The sequence below is a fragment of the Chaetura pelagica genome, unplaced genomic scaffold (assembly GCF_000747805.2).
Source record: "Chaetura pelagica isolate M959 unplaced genomic scaffold, ChaPel_1.0 scaffold368, whole genome shotgun sequence".
Lineage (NCBI taxonomy): Eukaryota > Metazoa > Chordata > Aves > Apodiformes > Apodidae > Chaetura > Chaetura pelagica.
The window spans coordinates 345,011-363,079 of NW_009954099.1; the positions used below are offsets into that span (position 1 = coordinate 345,011).

General features: G+C 51.4%; 3 protein-coding genes across 3 annotated transcripts in view; 2 read left to right on the forward strand and 1 right to left on the reverse strand.

Annotated features, from left to right (window-relative positions):
- Positions 1 to 668: 668 nt before the first annotated feature.
- On the forward strand, positions 669 to 4,455 carry LRRC52 (leucine rich repeat containing 52). The gene is made up of 2 exons (XM_010002343.1): positions 669 to 1,293; positions 4,205 to 4,455. The coding sequence occupies exons 1-2, from the start codon at positions 669 to 671 to the stop codon at positions 4,453 to 4,455; spliced, it is 876 nt and encodes a 291-aa protein (XP_010000645.1).
- Positions 4,456 to 8,624: 4,169 nt separating this feature from the next.
- Positions 8,625 to 11,596, forward strand: MGST3 (microsomal glutathione S-transferase 3). The gene is made up of 5 exons (XM_010002339.1): positions 8,625 to 8,741; positions 9,354 to 9,427; positions 10,079 to 10,136; positions 11,063 to 11,135; positions 11,487 to 11,596. The coding sequence occupies exons 1-5, from the start codon at positions 8,625 to 8,627 to the stop codon at positions 11,594 to 11,596; spliced, it is 432 nt and encodes a 143-aa protein (XP_010000641.1).
- An 871-nt stretch (positions 11,597 to 12,467) lies between these two features.
- ALDH9A1 (aldehyde dehydrogenase 9 family, member A1) overlaps positions 12,468 to 18,069 on the reverse strand; it is a 6,606-nt gene continuing 1,004 nt past the window's right edge. The window contains exons 2-10 of the mRNA XM_010002340.1: positions 17,730 to 17,859; positions 17,318 to 17,452; positions 16,648 to 16,844; positions 16,009 to 16,149; positions 15,112 to 15,300; positions 14,006 to 14,093; positions 13,507 to 13,648; positions 12,856 to 12,968; positions 12,468 to 12,744 (exon numbers count right to left, since the gene is read on the reverse strand). Of these exons, the coding sequence (XP_010000642.1) occupies positions 12,650 to 12,744; positions 12,856 to 12,968; positions 13,507 to 13,648; positions 14,006 to 14,093; positions 15,112 to 15,300; positions 16,009 to 16,149; positions 16,648 to 16,844; positions 17,318 to 17,452; positions 17,730 to 17,859 (1,230 nt within the window). The 3' untranslated portion in view covers positions 12,468 to 12,649. The remainder of the gene's footprint in view (positions 12,745 to 12,855; positions 12,969 to 13,506; positions 13,649 to 14,005; positions 14,094 to 15,111; positions 15,301 to 16,008; positions 16,150 to 16,647; positions 16,845 to 17,317; positions 17,453 to 17,729; positions 17,860 to 18,069) is intronic.

Consider the following 18,069-nt stretch of genomic DNA (forward strand, 5'->3'; position numbering starts at 1 on the left):
GGGGCTGAGGTGTGTGGTGGTTTAGTAAAAGAAAAGCAATCGATTGATAACTCTTTAACCAGCTCTCAGTCGTGCTGGAAAGTCTTTCTGACATTCATGGGGAAAGTGCTGCCAGAGCAAATTCAATATTATGCACTGGCTACTTGGGATCCTCGTGAAATTGTGCAGGGAGCAAGAGATCCAGTTTATAAACAAAGTGACCACCTCTTGGATCTTGTTTAGTCAGAACAAAGTGACCACCTCTTGGATCTTGACACTGTTTGTGACAAAAAGAGCATGGTTCACACCCATCCTGCAGAGTTTTGATGCTCATGACAGATGCACACCTCCTCACCCCTTCACTCAGCCAAAAGCAGCTCCTGCTTGGCCAGTGAGGTCACGGCACTGTCCCCGAAGCCAGGCAACTTCTGCAAGCCAGAGAGGTGTCACCTGGCAGCAGCATGACACGGAGAAGCTCCAGCCACCCTACTGTACTCACCAATGTAGAAACCCGGCTCAGTTTCCAGCCGGGCATTCTGCCAAGGAGTCAGGAGAGTCACAGACTCAGGGACACAAAGTGCTTCCCCACAGCCTTGCAGCTGGACACCTCCTTGGCGTGGCTGGGAGGCAGCTTGCACAGGGCTGCTTGCAGCCCCCCAGGGGCTGAGCGGCCTGGGAGGACTTAGACCATGTCTCCTTTAGCTGCCCCGCAGCCCCTGAGCCTCGTGTTTCTTTTGGGGTTGGGGATGGCATCAGAGAGGACCAGCTGCCCGAGCAGGTGTAGCTGTCAGTACCTGGAAGTGAACTGCACAGGGCAGCAGTTGCAGGAGTTCCCTGAAGCCATCCCACTGGACACCAGGCAGCTGATTCTGGCAGCAAACAACGTCTCTTACCTGCCAGCTGTGGAGCTGAGCTTCTTGGCTGATTTGGTCTATCTGGACTGCAGGAAGAACCTCTTGGGGGATGACCTGGATTTCACTTTCATTGGTGTGGCCAAGCTTGTCTATCTGGACCTCAGCTTCAACAACCTGACACAGGTCACCTTTAGCACCTTCTCACACCTCCTCAGCCTGGTAGTGCTGAAGATCTCAGACAACCCCAACCTTGTGGCCATTGAGAAGGATGCTTTCACCAATAACACCTGGCTGAGGCACCTGGATGTGAGCCGGACAGGACTGACATTCCTGGACACCAGCACTGTCCAGGACCTGCCCAACCTGAGGTTTCTGGGGCTCAGCAACAACCTGTGGCACTGCAACTGTTCCTTTTTGGACTTCATCACCTGGATGACAGAGAGCGACGTTCACTTTCCAGGTGAGGGCTGTGTGAGCGGGACCTCTCTCCTCTCTGCTCCTGCAGGTCTGTGTGGGATGGACAGGGCCCTGTGTTTTCTCTTTCCCAAACTTCAGCTCACGGTGCTCAACTGTGGCTCCCATCTTCTGGTGTTTTCACAAAGCACAGATCAGAGCACACGTGCTCCAACAGGGAGCCACCCTTGCTCACATCCTTAGGGCAGTCAAGGAAGTGTAACCTGTAGCTGCTGCTGCTCAAAAACTCCAGGCTCAGCCTTCCCTCTCCCCAAGGCTCTGGGCACACCTGTGCTGGGAAAGCTGCTGCTCTGAATTTCCTGCCTTGTCTCCATCTGCTCTGATCGTTCATTGCTGCTGCAGTGCTAGTGTGTCCATAACGACCAGTTAACCCCCCTCTGTCTGTGCAAATGTTCTCCTGCCTCTGTATTGACCTGCTTGGGGCAGCCTCTCCAGCCCTGAGCTCTCCACCCTTCAGTCAAAGTCCCCTTCACCTCAATCCCTTCCTGCTTGCCTCTTCCTGCACAGCATGCCTGGCAGGCAGACCTCATCCATGTGACATCTACAGCAATTCTGCTCAACACTGAAAACAAAGGTGGGTTTAAAGCCAGTCAGCTCCTCTTCTCCTTTCAAATATCCCTGGCAGGGTCCCTGGGAAAAGCTGGAGCAGTGTGGGCGTCACCAAGAGTTTGCCTGCTGACTTCTGTGGGGCTGTGGTCACACCCTGCTGCCCATCAACCCCTTTCTGTAGATGAAGAGTGGACAAAATGAAAGCCCTTTGCTGTAAGAGCATGGCAGCTGATGTGCTAGGACAAATAAAAATTACAAACCCTGCAGCCTCCAGCTGTGACAGTGCACCTCAGCCCTCAGAGCAGGAACATTTGACTCACTCTCTATACCAGACTGTGATCCAATGCTCAGAAGTCAGTGAAAAACCTTTTGCTGCTCCCACGGGAGCTCTGGTTTGGGTCCCAGATCACATTTTATGGTCCGAGTGAAATACAACACAAGTTGTGCTCAGAAAAGTGTCTGTATCCTAATGGCTGGGAGGGTCCATATGTTCCCAGTCTTCCTCCAGCACTGCAGAGCAAATTGGCTCCCTTTTAAGTTTACCAATATAAGAAAGATAGGTGCAATGCAGGTGAGCACTGAGTGCCACAGGCTGCAGCAGCACAGCTTAGCTTCCTTCTAAAGAAAAGCCATTTATTGAAAACAGGGTCTCCAAGACTTTCCTTACATCGTTTGAGATGCAAAAATCCGCTTTTCCCATCAGATCGAGAGATTCTGCAACTGGGCAGGTGGACACAGTGTTCATGAGGCAGGATAATCACCAGTTAGTTCCCTTTCCCAGAAAAACATTGGTCCCAAGGGCAAAACTGTGCTCTGCAGCTGCAGCACATGAGCTTGGTTTTCCAAATCTAAGGAACATAGCACAGCACGTACCAGTGATGAGCACTTGGTGCTCAGGCACGCAGGGCACAGTGGTGAGAGGGCTGAGAAAGAGGAATTATTTGAGCAAGTCTGTCCATCCAACAAGAAAGGGGGACAAAAGAGCTCAAAGGCAAGAAAAGATAAGTGCAAATGGAAGCTGGTGTTAGGACAGAACTGAGTGAAGGACATGTCTGTGTCTTATTAGATGTCATAAGCTCTCAATAGACAGTGAAGTTCTTTATTTTCCTCATACATGTTACAGTTATGGAACTGTAAAAAAGTACTGTTCTTAGCAGTAAGATAGGAGGGAACACACTGAACCCTGGAGCAGGAGAATAAAGCTCACAGCAGGCAATCTGGGAGTGCAGGAACAGCAAAGACTGGGGGATGAGTACTGATCCCTGCACTGTGCTCTGAAAAATGGGAAAACCAAGGAAACCAGGCAGCCCACAGAGGCTGCTCCACTTCCCTGCTGTGCTGGGCTTTGCTGTGTCCTGACGAGCTGCTGTGGGCAAGCCTCCAGGTGGCTGTGTGCCTTCCAGGACTGGTGTGAGAGCTGACAAAGCTTTCATGCTGCTGCTATGTGTAGGTAGGCTGGACACCCTGGACCAGAAATACCCACTGGCCTTTAGGCAGGAAAGGCAGCTCCCCCCTCATCAGGACTAGGTGGCCCTAAACTGAGGGTTGTGACAGGAGCTGACAGCTCCAGTGCAGAGGGATACTGGGACAGAGCCCTGAAATCTGCTGGAAGCAGATCCCCATCCCAGCATTTTAAAAGCTATTGCTGCTTCACAGAGCATCTTTGCACCAGTGTTGTGTGCTCAGCTGGATCTGTGCAGCTTCAGCGCTGACATCAAGTTGCCCAGATCTAGATGGACCTTCTAGAAAAGGAGATGGCCAGGCCTGAAGGTGCTTTTACAACACCCATCCTTTTTATTTCAGAGGGAAAGCCAGCAAGTTTTTTTCTCACTGCATATATTACAATGTGACAAAGCATAGTCACTCTTTCAGAACTGAATCACTGATGAGTTTCCTCTTGCTCTCTGGCAGAGCAGCTGGGGGCTATGCCCAAGTACAAACCACCCTCAAACACAAGCCTCATTATTCCAGCATAATTTAGGCTATATCACTCCAGAGGGTGTTTGAGATTTAAAAAAAACCAAACCACTCACAACCAAACACAAGTGCTCTTATATTAAAACAAAAGAGCTCAACCAGCATAGATGAACAGCAGAGACAGCAGCTTGCCAGTGACATAATCCAACAAGGCCATGTTTTCCTATGGAGGTAACACCACTGAAATCTTTCTGGCAACCTGGCTGTTGTGGTTTGGCAAGGGTTTGCCTTTCTGAGTTTACCTTAGCCACGGAGGGAGAGGGGTGTGAAGACTGTAGACATTTTTCAGGGGTTTAGCAAACTCCTCCATCCTTTTCTAGCAGGACCAAGACACAGGCAAGAGAGTCTTGCTTTTGCTTTTCCCTCTGCAGATGCTGACAACATCACCTGCTACACCCCAGGAAGCCTGCGTGCCCTGAAAATGCCTGCAGTGGAGGCACAGCTCCACTTCAGCTGCCTGACCCAGCTGCACAAGCAAGACTACATCTTTCTTTGCCTCGTTGGCCTCTGCATATTCTTTGCTGGTACCATGGCAGCCTGGCTGGCTGGCATCTGTGCTGTCCTCTACAAAGTCCACACTTCCAAGGGGGGGGAGGAGGAGGAGGAAGACACAATTGCTTAGGATCAGCCCTACAAATCTGAATGTCTGTTGTGGGAACCCAAGGCAGGCCTGATTTCCCACATTATGTCCCACTCTAGATGCTGTTTTTCTGACATGAAATAAAGCTGCAAGAGAAGAATAGTCTCTCTGCTCCAGTTTCACTCCCTGTTCTTCCTTGCTACTTCCACCTTTCTTCTCCCACTGGGGCTTGGGACATTGGCAAAATATTCAACTGAGGGGCATGAGAGATGCTCACAGTGCCCTTTACTCTGAGACCACAGAAAAGGGAGTTCAGTGCAGAGCCTGTATTGTCCCAGGGACAGGTTTAAGAGGTGCAACTTGAAATATGGGAAAGGCCCCAGCACTCTGCCTTAGCCAGGGAGTTCACCCAGCCCTTTTCAGAATCACCAAACAGTCCAGCAGAGCTTATTGGGACCAGCCCAGATCACTCACTGGAGCCTCAGGGAATCCAAGAACTTTGTTTAGCCAGGGAGTTCACCCAGCCCTTTCCAACCAGAAAGCCCAGCAGAGCTTATTGGGACCAGCCCAGATCGCTCACTGGAGCCTCAGGGAATCCAAGAACTTTCTGCTGTGGAAAAGCAGGTATGTGAGCAAAGAGATTAAAACCAGGACTTTTAGGGGCCTGGGATCCCACTCATCCCTGCTGTCTGCCCCATTACACCAGCAACAGCTAAAGATGCCACCTGTCCCCCTGCAGCCAGACCCCCTGTACCTCCACTGGCTTATGAACATTTACAGAACTGGAAAGTGCAGCTCCAGTTTTGTGTCACGTAACCCTAAAACTTGATTTATTTCCTTTTTAAATTTAAAAAAAACAACAACAAACCAACTATTGCTTATGTACACTCCTAGTACTCTTGGAAATGGCTTGTGTTTTGATGCCAAGGTCCCAGGTTTGCATGTACAGACCAGCATAAAGGGAGGTGTAAATAAGATCCTTCGTATCACTGACACTGGTAATTGCCAAGAGAAGGATCTCCTTACATGACCGAGCACAGCAACTCCACGTGTGAAACACTGGCTTCTCCATCCGATACTGGCAGGCTCTGGGGAAATAAAAGGGAGAAGCAGGTGAAGATTTCAGCCGGCAGGGTATGAAGCACCATCCTGCCTTACAGCCTGTGAATCAAAGCCGAAACCTTTGCGTTAGGTAGAACCGGTGTGATTAAGAGTGGATGTGGCAGCGCCATCTGCCACGGGGAGGGATGTGCCGGGCACAGGTGCGGGGCTGGAACGGGATGGAAGCCCCTCAGCAACCCTGGCAGAGCCTGGCGGGGGGAAAACCCCCCCGCAGAGCCACGCGAAGCTGTGACCACCCACCTCTCGGGAACACCACCGGGCTCCCGAGCTCCGCCCCGTCGGTGCGGGATCCCGCCCGGGGGCGGTTCTGCGGGCAGAGCCGGCCCCGTTCCGGCCCGTTCCTTCCCGTTCCGTGCCGTTCCGCTCCGCGCCGGAGGGTGAGTGAGCTTATGTTGGTGACCCTGAGAGATGGTGCAGAATATACGGGCAGGGCTTTGACCTTCCTCCCGACTTCCCTTTTGCTCCCCGAGCGCAGGACTCCCCTGCACCCCGGGATGGGCAGGGACCCCCCTGCACCCCGGCTTGGGCAGAGCCTGACCTGGCAGGGCTTGCGGGGAGCTGTGCCCTGGAGCTGAGCCTGCGCTCCCCTGGTCACAGCGGGGACAAAACGTCTCTCTGGGCTTTTGGAGAGAGGCTGAGCTGGTATCTGGTGGCCCAGTCAGGACCCGAGCGTGGGTCTGTACAAGGAGGCGTAACTAGCTTTGCTGACTCATAATCCCTGTAGTGTTAGGGCAAACCCTCCTTCTGTGGAGTAAAAGCACCCCCGGGGAGCAGTCCTGCTCCCAGCCTGTGCTGGGTCATGCTCCAGAACCTCCTGGTCCTGTGTGTCCAGCCTGAAACATTGCTGGGTGGAAGATACAAACGCAGGAGTGTCCACCACGCCAGAGCTTGTCCCCAGAGTCCTTGCAGCTGTGGACAAAGGTCGCTGAAACACCAGCCTCCTCTGCTGGGTGGGAATGTGTTGTGTTTTCAGCGTTTCATCTGTCAGGTGCTTATCGTTGTTACACGTGGGTGCAACTGACATTTCTTAATTAGCCGAGGTTTTGAATGTTCTTCCTGACAGTTGGTTGCCAAACTTCACGTGGACAGAGCGAGCTGTTGTCATCAGCTTGCTCCATCAGTAATAATCCCTTTGCAAATGAGAAATAAAATGCCTCTGGTCCCTGAAGATCCTTTGTGAGGGGTGCTGTGGGTTGGGTGCTCTTGCAATGGGAAGGCTGTTTGCAGCAGGTCTGTGATGTGGCACATTTTCTCCTGCACTGACAGATTTTGTTGGTGGGACAGGGCAGGAGACACCTAAACCTTGCTACATCCTGGAGGCACCAGGTGGAGGTAGGCATCAGCTAGAGATGGCTTGGAGAGGGAATCAGCTCAGTGCTGGAGTGGGATCTCTTCTGTCTTCTGCTGTGCTGCATCATGCAGCACCATCTTGGGTCACGCAGAGAGGCAACATCTGAGGTTTGGGACTGTGCAAGAGAACCAGTGCCAGAGGATTGTGGGGAAGTGCTCTTGCACTCCTTTGTATCTGGAGCAGGTGCTGAGCTCTCAGAGCAAGCACATCCCAGCAGTGTGGGCTGGCAGCAGGTCTGGTGGATGGGGAGCAGGGAAGAGGGAGATGCATGCAGTGCAGCCATGGTGGAGGCTGCTGGATGCCCCTTCTGCTCTGTGCTTCCATCAGTCCCGCAGGAGGAAGTGCAGAACTGCACTTAAATGCAAACCACACAGGCCCTGGTGCCTCCTGGCCAGCAGCCTTGCTTGTGCAGATGTTGGTAAGTTGGCTGCGTGTTGCTGGGGGCTGTTCATGGACCTGCAACTCTGAGAGGGTTTGTTGAAGCCGCAGGGGTGAGCACTGCTCATCTTGCCAGTCCCTCTTTACCAGAAAGGCTCAGTTATTATTACTATTGGGGTTTGACTATTATTTTATGTCTGGATGTCCTTTTTACAAGGGCTCGTAGCAAAAGGACAAGTGGTAATGGATTAAAACTGGACATTTAAGTTGGACATTAGGAAGAAATTCTTTAGTGTGAGGGTGGTGAGACACTGGAACAGGTTGCTCAGGGAAGTTGTGGATGCTCCATTCCTGGAAATGTTCTGTGATTTTTATGGTTCTATGACTCTTAGTGGTTCAGACTAACCATGTGCTCCAGCTTCATTCAGCTTGGGGTTGCTAAGCCAGTTTGTGTTTACCTGTATTAAAATTCCCAATTCACACCTTATTCCCAGAGCTTGCCCAGTTTCTCCTGGAGTTTATGAAAACTGCCTGAATTGAAAACACCCCTGGGCAAGGAGCTCCTCAGGTCTGTTTCCCACTGCAGGAGGAAACACCTCTTTTGTTGTTTGTTTGGTTTTTTTTTAATCTGTTTCCTGACTTCACTTGCTGGTGCTTAGTTCTGGTGTTGGAAGTGGCCATGAACCATCAGTGTCATTCCAGCCCTCCAGAGCACACCTGCAGGCACAGCTCTGTGTCAGTGAGGTCATGGGACTTGGCTGGAGCTGATGGGACCTGCTGCTGGCTGTAGTTCTGCTGAGCTGGAGACTGGACTGGGGTCCTTCAGACACCCCCTTCCACCAGCACTTCAGTGATTTTAAGGCTCACTTGACAGGAACTGAGCAGGAAGCCTCTGGTTTGTGCTACTGAATAACCAGCAGGCACCAATAGGTGAAAAGTCCCCAACTCATTATTTCTCCCTTCCTTCAGCAAGTCCCCATGCTGGGAGGCTTTGGGTCCATCCTCAGCAACTCTTCCACACAGATATCTCTGCATGTAGGGAGCTGCCACTTCTCCAGTCACACCCTGAATCACAGAATCGTTTTGGTTGGAAAGAACTTTTAAGATCACCAATTCCAACCATTTACCCAGCACTGCCCAGGCCACCACTAAACCAGGTCCCTCAGCTTTTCAGTCCCTCCAGGGATAGTGACTCAGCCACTGCTCTGGGCAGCCTCTTCCAGTGCCTGACAACCCTTTGGGTGAAGCAATAGTTCCCAATATCCAATCTAAACGTCCCCTGGCACAATTTGAGGCTATTTTGTTTTGTTTTGTCTTGTTTCTTGGGAACAACAGGCTCTGTTATTCTGACCCCACCGAGATGGCTGTTCTCTCAAAGGAGTATGGCTACGTGATGCTGACAGGGGCTGCCAGCTTCATCATGGTCATGCACCTTGCAATCAAAGTGTCCAAGGCCCGCAAGAAGTACAAAGTGGAGGTGAGTGCTCAGGGTGAGGGGATGGGAAGGCCAAAGCCAGGTCTGCAGGGGATGTTGAAGACAAGCTCTAGGTGACACCTTTGTTCTTTTTTGGGTGACTCGGTGGTTTTTCCTGCCGTACCACACGGATGCAAAAGGGATGGAGCTGCTGTCCTGGCTCTCCAGAGTGTGCTCTCTGGCACAACAGAGGTTGGGGGTTGGCAGATCAGGTGTTTGGCACCGAGCCGAGCTGAATTGATAGCACGAGACTCTGAGCTTGGAAACACTGATTGAGCAAGAAACCATGCAGCTTTTTGTCCTGCAAAGGTGGCCAGTGTCAGGGCAAAAGGATCACAGTGGATCAAAAAGTGACAGGAGGGTTTCTTGAGCTCAGAGGAAGCCCACAAGCCCTATCACAAGAAGTATTTCAAAGTGACCTTTCCTCCATGGAGGAGCCTTTGAGCTGGGTGGGGCTGGTCCTTCCTGTGAGTCACAGCATGTGGAGGCTGCTGTGCCAAAGGCTCTTTTCTCCTTCACCTTGGGCTCCCTAGGGAGAGGTGCTGCAGGGAACACTTTTTGCTGCTGGAGAATGCTGAGAGCCCAGACTTGCTCATGTTTATTTTTTTATGGCAGTATCCAACCATGTACAGCACAGACCCCGAACACGGGCATATGTTCAACTGCATCCAGCGTGCACACCAGAACACGTGAGTACCACCTATGAATGTGGACCTTGAAAACACACAGGGCTGTGAAGCAGGGCCTACAGCTGGAGGCTCACTGCTGCCAAGTGCTTGGAGTTCAAGCTCAACACCTGAGGAAAACACACAACTATGTAATGCCCAGCAGTGAGGCTGTTCTGGCTCTTTACCATGTCTTAAACCACACGGTGGGACTATGAAGCAGCCTCCTCTTCCCCACTGCCTGGCTTTCTGCCCCTGTGGGTGGATCTTAAGACACTAGAATCTTGTTTCCAGAAGAGCTGAGGGCTGCTGATCTGTTGCATTGGCCAGATCTCTGTGGGGAGAGGCTGCTGTGGACCAGGCTGCAACAGCCCATCAGAGGAACAACTCCTCCTGGATTACCTGGTGGCAAGTAGTGGCTTAAGGCACCAACTGGCAAGAGTGGGTGGGTGCCTTGAAGAGAGGCACAGATGGGGGGGAAGTCCTGAGAAGTCTGTACATGCTCAGATTCCCTCTTTCCTCTATCTGTGGCCACAGCATCAAGCAGAGCCTCCTAACAGTCAGGCCTAGCAGAAACCTTGGCAGGGGAGGCTCACAGCTTCTTCTGCATTTCTGGAGTTTCTTCTTTGTGAGCAACTTGAGGACCAACATAACCTCCTCACTTTTTATTTTCAGATTGGAAATCTACCCCCCCTTCCTGTTCTTCTTAGCCACCAGTGGATTCTACCACCCGGTGAGTGAGGCTACAGTGCAGGTCTGCAGGACTCTGCTCTGGCTCCCTGACTTGGGGAGTATGGGGGGGCTACAGGCCAAGCTAGTCCTCCTGGGACAGCAAGGCTGCTTCACCAGGCACATCACACTTCACAGCTGTGCCCCTCTGAAAATGTAGCAGCAGCAGGACTTGTGCAGGGGGGGGTCACACATAGGTAATAAAGTTGTTATTGCTGCTTCAGCTTTAGACCCCTTGCCTTGCCCCAAGGGTGCCTTGCCAGAAAAACTGAAGCATTTGCAGCCTCCAGTCTATGAGCAGGAAGGAGCCCTCCAACCCTGCCTGGTTCTTCCAAGCCCCACAGGGACATGCTGGGCTTACAGTGGTGCTGCTCAGCAGATGGCAGCGTGAAGGATGTGGACCTTTATCTGATAAGAATATATGAGGAACATGATGATCCACCACCAAAGGAGGTGTGCAAATGATCAAAAACAGCCTGGCTTATTTTTAACTGAAAGATATAGACAATGCATGAGGAGGCAGGCATGTGGAAGAGGCTTAATGAGGAGCTCTTTCTTTGGCATCAATGGACAAATCAGGTCCTTCTTGAATATTCCTTGTCAGAGAGGGAAGGAAGCAGCACAGGCAAATCTGGCAAACTGGAGCTACATTTCAGCAAGCTCTAACTTAAGTGGAAGTTTCTAACACCTGCCACAGGAAACCCTGCTGGAGACAGCAGAATGGGGCTTGGGCCAACAGCTGCCTCCAAGACCCTGGCACAGGGTCTCTAGGTCACGAATTGGACAGTGGTAAAATGAGATTCAGCACCTGCAGCTTGGATGGCTCAAACGTTCCTTGCTTGGCAAAAAGTTGTGCTGCAGTAGGGCTGCTATTACAGCAAAGCAAGTGCCAAGTCTCCAAAACCTTCAGTGCTTCTCCTTTCTCTCCAGCGTGTTGCCACAGGGCTTGGCCTCACCTGGATCCTGGGGAGGATCCTTTATGCCTACGGCTACTACACCGGAGGTAGGTCCTCACCCTGCTGCACGCAGAAGGTTCTTTGGGAACTCGGGTCTCCTACCATGGCCTCAGGGTGCTTTCCTCCAGTTCCCAGCAAGGAGGCAGCACAAAGCTTCCAGTCGGGGTGTGGAGGGAAGGGTGCAACGGTTACTAACTCTGCAGTACATTTTTCCTACCGACAGGAAGAGCCCTAGGCCAGTAGTGACACAAACTGAGGACAGGTATATGGCCCTGAGCTGGTGCCTGCTGTTCTGCCTTGAGATTTACCTCTAGTTCCTGCTCCCTCTAATTCTTAGGATGGGCTAGTCTTTCAGTGGTGGGCTGCTGAATTGACAAAACATGTCTTTTTTCTTCCAGATCCCAAAAAAAGGGCGAGAGGGGCCTTTGGTTCAATTGCAGTGATTGGGCTGATGGGCACAAGTGTGTACTCAGCTTGTCAGCACCTTGGCTGGATCTGCCAGAACTAACCTGCTGATCATAGTGGCTGCCTGGGAAACAAGAGGGATTCTTGTTTCATTTTCTTTTCTCCTCATTCAATAAAATGAAGTTGTTCATTCTGTATTTTCATTCTGAAGTGACAGAGGGTTTTCTTAATAAGTTTTGCTGGAACAACTCTGGGTTTGTAAGGACTACAGAAATCTGCCCATCGAGCAGAAATATACTAGCTTTTATGATTTAAGGAACCAAAAAAAAGTCATCTTGCAACCTGTTTAACCCATGCAGCAGCAGCAGAATTTCTGGACCCCTTAATACATGTCACAGCAATAAGACATTCTGAACAGGGTTCATATTTTATTTGATTGTTAGAAACAACATAGGCAAATATTGAAAGTTGTTTATAAAGAACAGGAGGCCTGCAGGAAGGAAGTCAAATAGCTTTTGCTTAAGAGCAGCAGCACTCTATCCTATGCTGGAATGTGCTGCCACTCTGGTTGTGCTTCACACCCTGTGTGTGGAGATAATTCTCAGGGCCATGCTGAGCATCAGCTCACCATCCCCACACTATTTTGTCCCACCTTATGGTACAGATATGGTACAGATAGAAAAACAAGGCTTGTGTTTACAAGGGGGGGCTCCTAAGGCTTTTATGTAGTCAAAGAATAGACAAGAGCCTACAGCTACAGGCTATCAATGTGTCCAAGAGTTTGCACATGCATTGAGTAGGGTCATTCCTGTTTGACTGAAGTTAACTGAGGGTGGAAGGTACACAGGCACACAGCAAGGGAAGCAGCAGGGGCCTCTGCCACTGACAAGCCTCTGGTAACACCTACATAGCTGTATATGCTGCTACTAAAAGCTGCCTTCTACTCTGAGGCTCCCACCTTCCACCAGACAGGGCAGAGCAGGCCCCAGCCTAAGCCTCGTGTGTACATTTCCCCTTGCAGGAGCAGGGTGGATAAATGCTGCTTCAGCAATGCTCCCCTGCAGGCACTTACAATTTCAGAGCACTTTATTGCTGTGTAAATGATCCACATCTCTGGCTGACAGGCAACAACTAGCTGATGCTCCTGAAAGAGCCACTAAAACACAGATTCCACATCCCCCATCTCCACACAGACAGTTTTCAGCTGTGAGTAGCACTCTATGGCTGCCCGCCCGTTCTCCCTGCCAAATCCTGCAGGGAACAAGTCAGAAGTGAGAACTCAGCTCCAGGCAATGCCAGGCACCACACACACCCCCTGTAACTGGCATGTCATTGTACCAGGGAGAGTCAAACAGAGCTCACCTGATGCCTTGTATCCTCCAAAAGGCAGCTCCACAGGGCTGACGTTGTAGTTGTTAATGAAGCACATCCCAGCCTTGAGAGCAGCCACCACCCTATGAGCCTTCTGGATATCCCTGCAGGAAAAGGGCAATTCAGCTGGATCCCTTCCCCTTCATGCCCTCCTCCCCTGCCAGCTGACATCCCACTGGGGAAAATCCAGCAGGTCGCAGTCATTTCTGGAGCCTCACCCACCCTACCCCATGTCCCTGCCTGCTCAAAGGATGCAGCATCTATTCCCAAGGACACTCCAGACTGCACGTGGTGAGAGGGCAGGACAAGGACACCAGCAGACCACGGCCACAAAGACACACATCTTTGTGCACTTTCAGCAGCACAGCAGGGTCCTGGTGCCCATCTCCTGGAGATGCAGGAAGGCAGGCAGCAGGCCAAGCACAGCCTGGAAGGAGTCTGAAGGACAGCTGGGCCCACATAGCCCTTCAGGAAAAACTGGGAGGAGATGCACACTCATGTACAAAGTTCCCTTTTGGCAAATCTTTGCTCTGACTTTTCCAGAAGAAAATATCCATGCCCACCCCAAGCACCACAAGAGAAGCATCAAGTTGCTGCAGTACTGCCCTTCCCCTTCCCTCCCTTGACTGCTTCCAGTTGTACCTGGTAAAGACACCACCTGCCAGGCCATATTTGGTGGTGTTGGCTCTCTCCACAGCCTCCTCCTCTGTGTCAAACGGCAGAATGGACATGACAGGCCCAAAGATCTCTTCCTTCACACAGGTCATGTCATCCGTGCAGTTCCCTGGCAGCAGGACAGAGCACACGTGCTTCAGGAAGCAGAGCAAGCAGAGCAGCCTGTGCCTGCAGCAACCCACACAGCCTCTGAGACAGCACTCAGCACTGCACTTGGCTAGCAGAGGATTAAGTCCCACCCTGCAACTCAAGGCAGCAAAGGCACTAACTGCACTGTCAGACCTTCCAACAACAGAGATCTCTCTGGATGGAGTTCTTGAGTGGCTCAGCTCTCTCTAGTTCACCCATCTGAGTGCTGGTCTATACTGTGGACATACACAGAGACAGGTCACACTGAACACAGCTTTCTCTAGAAGAAAATCAGCAACATCCACCTAGAAGACTGCAGTAATAGGAAGGCCCATACCTAACACACAGGGTTGCATGTAGTAGCCATTCTTTAGCTTCGGGTCATCTGGCACAAACAGGTCCCCACCACACAGCACCTTTGCCCCCTGAAAAAGAGCCAAGCACAGGGTAGGCAGGCACGTCCAGGGGCAACCTGCCCAGCTGCCCCAGCTCTGGCTGGCCAATACTCCCTGCTGGGTTTACAGTCCTATCAGATAAACCATGTCTGTGACCCTCCTGGTGTCTCTCCAGGTGATAGATCAGGGTCAAGGTGAGACCCAGCCTAAAAGTCCAAAGAAAGTTTGGAGTGCAAGTGCCACAGGAGCCAGTGCAGGTCAGAGGGAAGGAACTACAACTAGGAGCAGATACTCAGCTGGGATCACATTAATTTCCACACACAGGGTGAATTCCCTCATTAGGGAGTCAGTCACCTGGCAAGAAACAACTACCTCCATCAAATGTCCAGCTTTAGAGACAAGGATTTCTCCTTCCCCACATCTCCTTCCACACTCCTTTTCCTGTTTCCAAATCATTGTCTAGCCATCCTGGCTTCCCCTCACAGGTCCCCTGCTCCAGCTCATCCCCAGATCAGCTACACCTAAGTCATATGCCTACCACTGACATTTAAAACATCTTTACACTTTACAATAAAACCTGAAGAAAAGAAAGCCTGGGTAGATCTTATTGCTCTTACAGAGATTGTTTCCAGGAGCCTGCAAATTTGGCCTTTGATCCTTAGAAATTTCTGCCATCAATAAATTTGGAGCCCAAATGAAGTAACAGCCAAGCATGCAAGGTGTCATCACAACTTACAACTAGAGCCCCAAACTTTATGAATTCTCCCATCTTACACACTGCCATGCTGGGTGTTTCACAACATTTAAAGCCTGGCAGCATCAAGCTATAAAAAGCCATGTTGCCTTTAGTGCTTCTTCAGAAATGGGCACTGGCTCACTTCTCACCCAGTGCCCCAACACACCTTCTCAAGTAATTCAACCACAAAAAACCAAATCCAACAGCTTAACTGGGAAAGCACGGGGTAGGAGGGAGGCAGCTGCCAGTCTGTTTGTCTAGTAAGAGCAAGACACACTTCAGGGCAGTCACAGGGCAGCAGCACCATCTCACCTGCTCCTTTGCCTGCTTGATAAAGCCCTGGACACGCTCCAGGTGGGGCCGGTTGATCAGGGCTCCCATCCGCGTGTCCTCCAGGAGCGGGTCCCCGATCCTGATCTTCTGGGTGCGTTTCACCACCTCCTTTGTGAAGGCATCCAGGATCTTCCTCTCCACAAACACACGTGTGCCATTGCAGCACACCTGGGACACAGGACAGGCTGCTCAGAATAAGACAGGCAGCACCCCCCAGGCCTCCCCTGCTCGGGTCCTGCTACAGAGGCTCTCAGAAAAGCCCCTCTTGCAGCTGCTAGGACAGGTAACTCATCCCTGGGGACACAGAAGATTAGACTGCCCTGCTGCTCATGACTGCACTGAACAGTCCATGCTGGATACAGTGATACTGATGCCACCGGGTGGCAAAAAGAACCAAGTCACCAGCAGAAGAGAACTTGAGCTGCCTGTTCAGTTCCCAGAGATGTCCCTGCTAAGCCGATTTGCCAGCAGGATTACACAACACCCACAGCACATGTGGAGATCCCAAACTTGGGATGGACAGAAAGCACACCAAATTGGAACCTGCTGCCCCTTCAGAGGAAACCAGCACAACTTCTGACTCGTGTGCACCAGACTGGAGCCCAGGGCACAAGAGCAGCTGCTCTGAGCTGAGCATTGGGTGCTAGGGGCTTCACTTTTGGGAAGGACAGGGCATTGGCTAAGGAATGATCTGCTGGGACACCTTGCATTGGCTTCTGCAAGAGCATTCCTTCTGATCCCTTGTGACACCACACGGGGAAATTAGGGGGGAGGTGGGAGTTTCAGGGCATCCCTCTCTAAGCCAAGTCACAGGCTGGCTCTGCTGCCCAGTTCTCAAACCACCCACCCCCAGTGGGGAGGAGCAGATGCACACACCTCGCCCTGCGTGAGGAAGTTTGCCATCAGGGCTCCCTTCACAGCATTCTCAAAGTCACAGTCAGAAAAGATGATAAGGGGGGATTTGCCCCCCAATTCCAGGGTAACTGGTTTGATCCCTTTAGATGCCATCTCCATGATCTGAGGGAAACAAGGACAGAAGAGACAAGTGACCCACTGGTAAATGCAAGACTGGCGGAGGCAGGTAAGAGACACCCCAGGAGAGAGTTCCTGCAGGGCCTCTCACAAGCAAGAGAAGCAGCATGAAGGGCAGTCTGGGGTTCCTAGAGGTGTTTAGTTCAGACTGGGGCCAGCAGGTTGTATCCAGCCACACCAAATCATGACTGCCAGAAACACACATTTTCTCAGTGCTGCTCCATTTTATGTTCCCTCCTCCCCACACATACACCCCCACTTCAGCAGCTCAGACACTTCACTGGAGCCAGGGGCTGAACAAGTGGAGATGACCAAGGGGCTCCTCTGAAATGACTGAGAGCCCAAGCCTGTGCCCAGTAGGCTAACTGGAGCCCCAGTGCAACCCTGCAGGTGCAAGCCTTTTGCTCAAACCCAGAAATGCTGACTAGCACCTCATCTTGACAAGCCTCATGCACAAAAGCTCGAGTGCAAAAGTGCCTTTACCTTGATGCCAGTTGGCACACTGCCAGTAAAAGAGATTTTGGCCACATCTGGGTGATGACAGAGGAGCTGGCCTGTGGCTGCCCCACCCTGCACCACATTGAAGAGCCCCTTGGGTACACCAGCCTCTGTGAAGATCTCTGCCAACCTCACCACTGAAAGTGGGGTGAAGGGAGAGGGCTTGTAGACCATCGCATTGCCTAGGGGAACCCAGACAGAGACAAGGTGGGGTTAACAGCCAAACTGCTTCAGGGGAAAGAACAAGAACACTAAACAAACAAACCCTTCCCCCTCCCATACAATGAGCTTGTCTCAACACATCTCAGAACATGCCCTTGAGAGTGGAGGAAGCAGTTTGAACTGAAAACTGCAACAAGGGAAAAGGAAGAACTGCTTCTTGGGAAGGGCTGGGGGAGATGGGGCTGCTGGTTCTGCACTGCAGACATTCCCAGAGACCTTCCAAATCTGATACAAAGTAAATCCATCAGCCTGTTTCCTGACACACACCCACTGTCTTAGCATCTGTAGTGTTTCCACTTCTATTTCCATTCCCTTCCTGCTAATCCTTCAACGCTTCCTTCCAGGTAATCCTAGGCTTTATTCCCCAAATCACTCTCCCCCCCAGGATCATTTGGCTTTTCAGAGAAGCTTGCATGGGCAGAGTCTCCATTACCACAAGCCAGGGCTGGGGCAGCCTTCCATAAGGCAGTCTGGAAAGGGTAATTCCAGGCTCCAATCCCAACACACACCCCAAGGGGCTCTCTCCGAGTGTACCCAAAGGATCCTCCAGGAAGTTGGATGTGTTCACCTGCAAAGAAGAGAAACAGCCAAAGGTAAAGAAGAGCAGAACCTCCACCTGTCTTAACAGAGCCCCAGGGGCCAGGTCTTGCTTTGCCTGGGAGCAGAGACACTTGTGCTCACAGAGCATGGGAGTGTTAGGCAGAGATCTCTGAAAATCCTTCCAAGATGTTAAAAAAAAAAAAAAAAAAGAGTCATCCAACTCCTGGAGAAATCAGCAGGGAAGTTACCAGGCAATACACATGGCAGGACAGAGAGTAAAGAGCAAACTCCAGTAACATTCTCACCAGCAAGAGATCCTGCCAGTCCTGCATAATACTCCAGGCACTGCCAGGACACATCAATGTCCACTCTGGCTTCAAAGATGGATTTCCCATTGTTGATGGTTTCCAAGGTGGCAATTTCATCTCTCTGCTCCTGTGAGAGGGGCAGGACAATGTGACAATGTATTAGAGAAGCTTGCAGCAGAACTCCACAGGGAGACAGCTGCTTCCCTAGCACACAAGTCCCAAACAAGGCTCTGCCATGAGAAAATGTCTCCTCTAGAAGGTACAGTCCCAGTTGCTATTCATCAGTTTCCCAGTGATGACTGATGGCAGGGGAAGGTCAAACAGAGGCTGGGGTTCA

Coding starts and splice junctions, on each gene's coding strand:
- LRRC52 (XM_010002343.1), top strand. CDS start 669: ATGTCTCCTTTAGCTGCCCCGCAGCCCCTGAGCCTCGTGTTTCTTTTG. Junction 1,294..4,204: donor GAGCGACGTTCACTTTCCAG/GTGAGGGCTGTG, acceptor TTCCCTCTGCAG/ATGCTGACAACATCACCTGC.
- MGST3 (XM_010002339.1), top strand. CDS start 8,625: ATGGCTGTTCTCTCAAAGGAGTATGGCTACGTGATGCTGACAGGGGCT. Junction 9,428..10,078: donor CAGCGTGCACACCAGAACAC/GTGAGTACCACC, acceptor TTTTATTTTCAG/ATTGGAAATCTACCCCCCCT. Junction 10,137..11,062: donor CCAGTGGATTCTACCACCCG/GTGAGTGAGGCT, acceptor CTTTCTCTCCAG/CGTGTTGCCACAGGGCTTGG.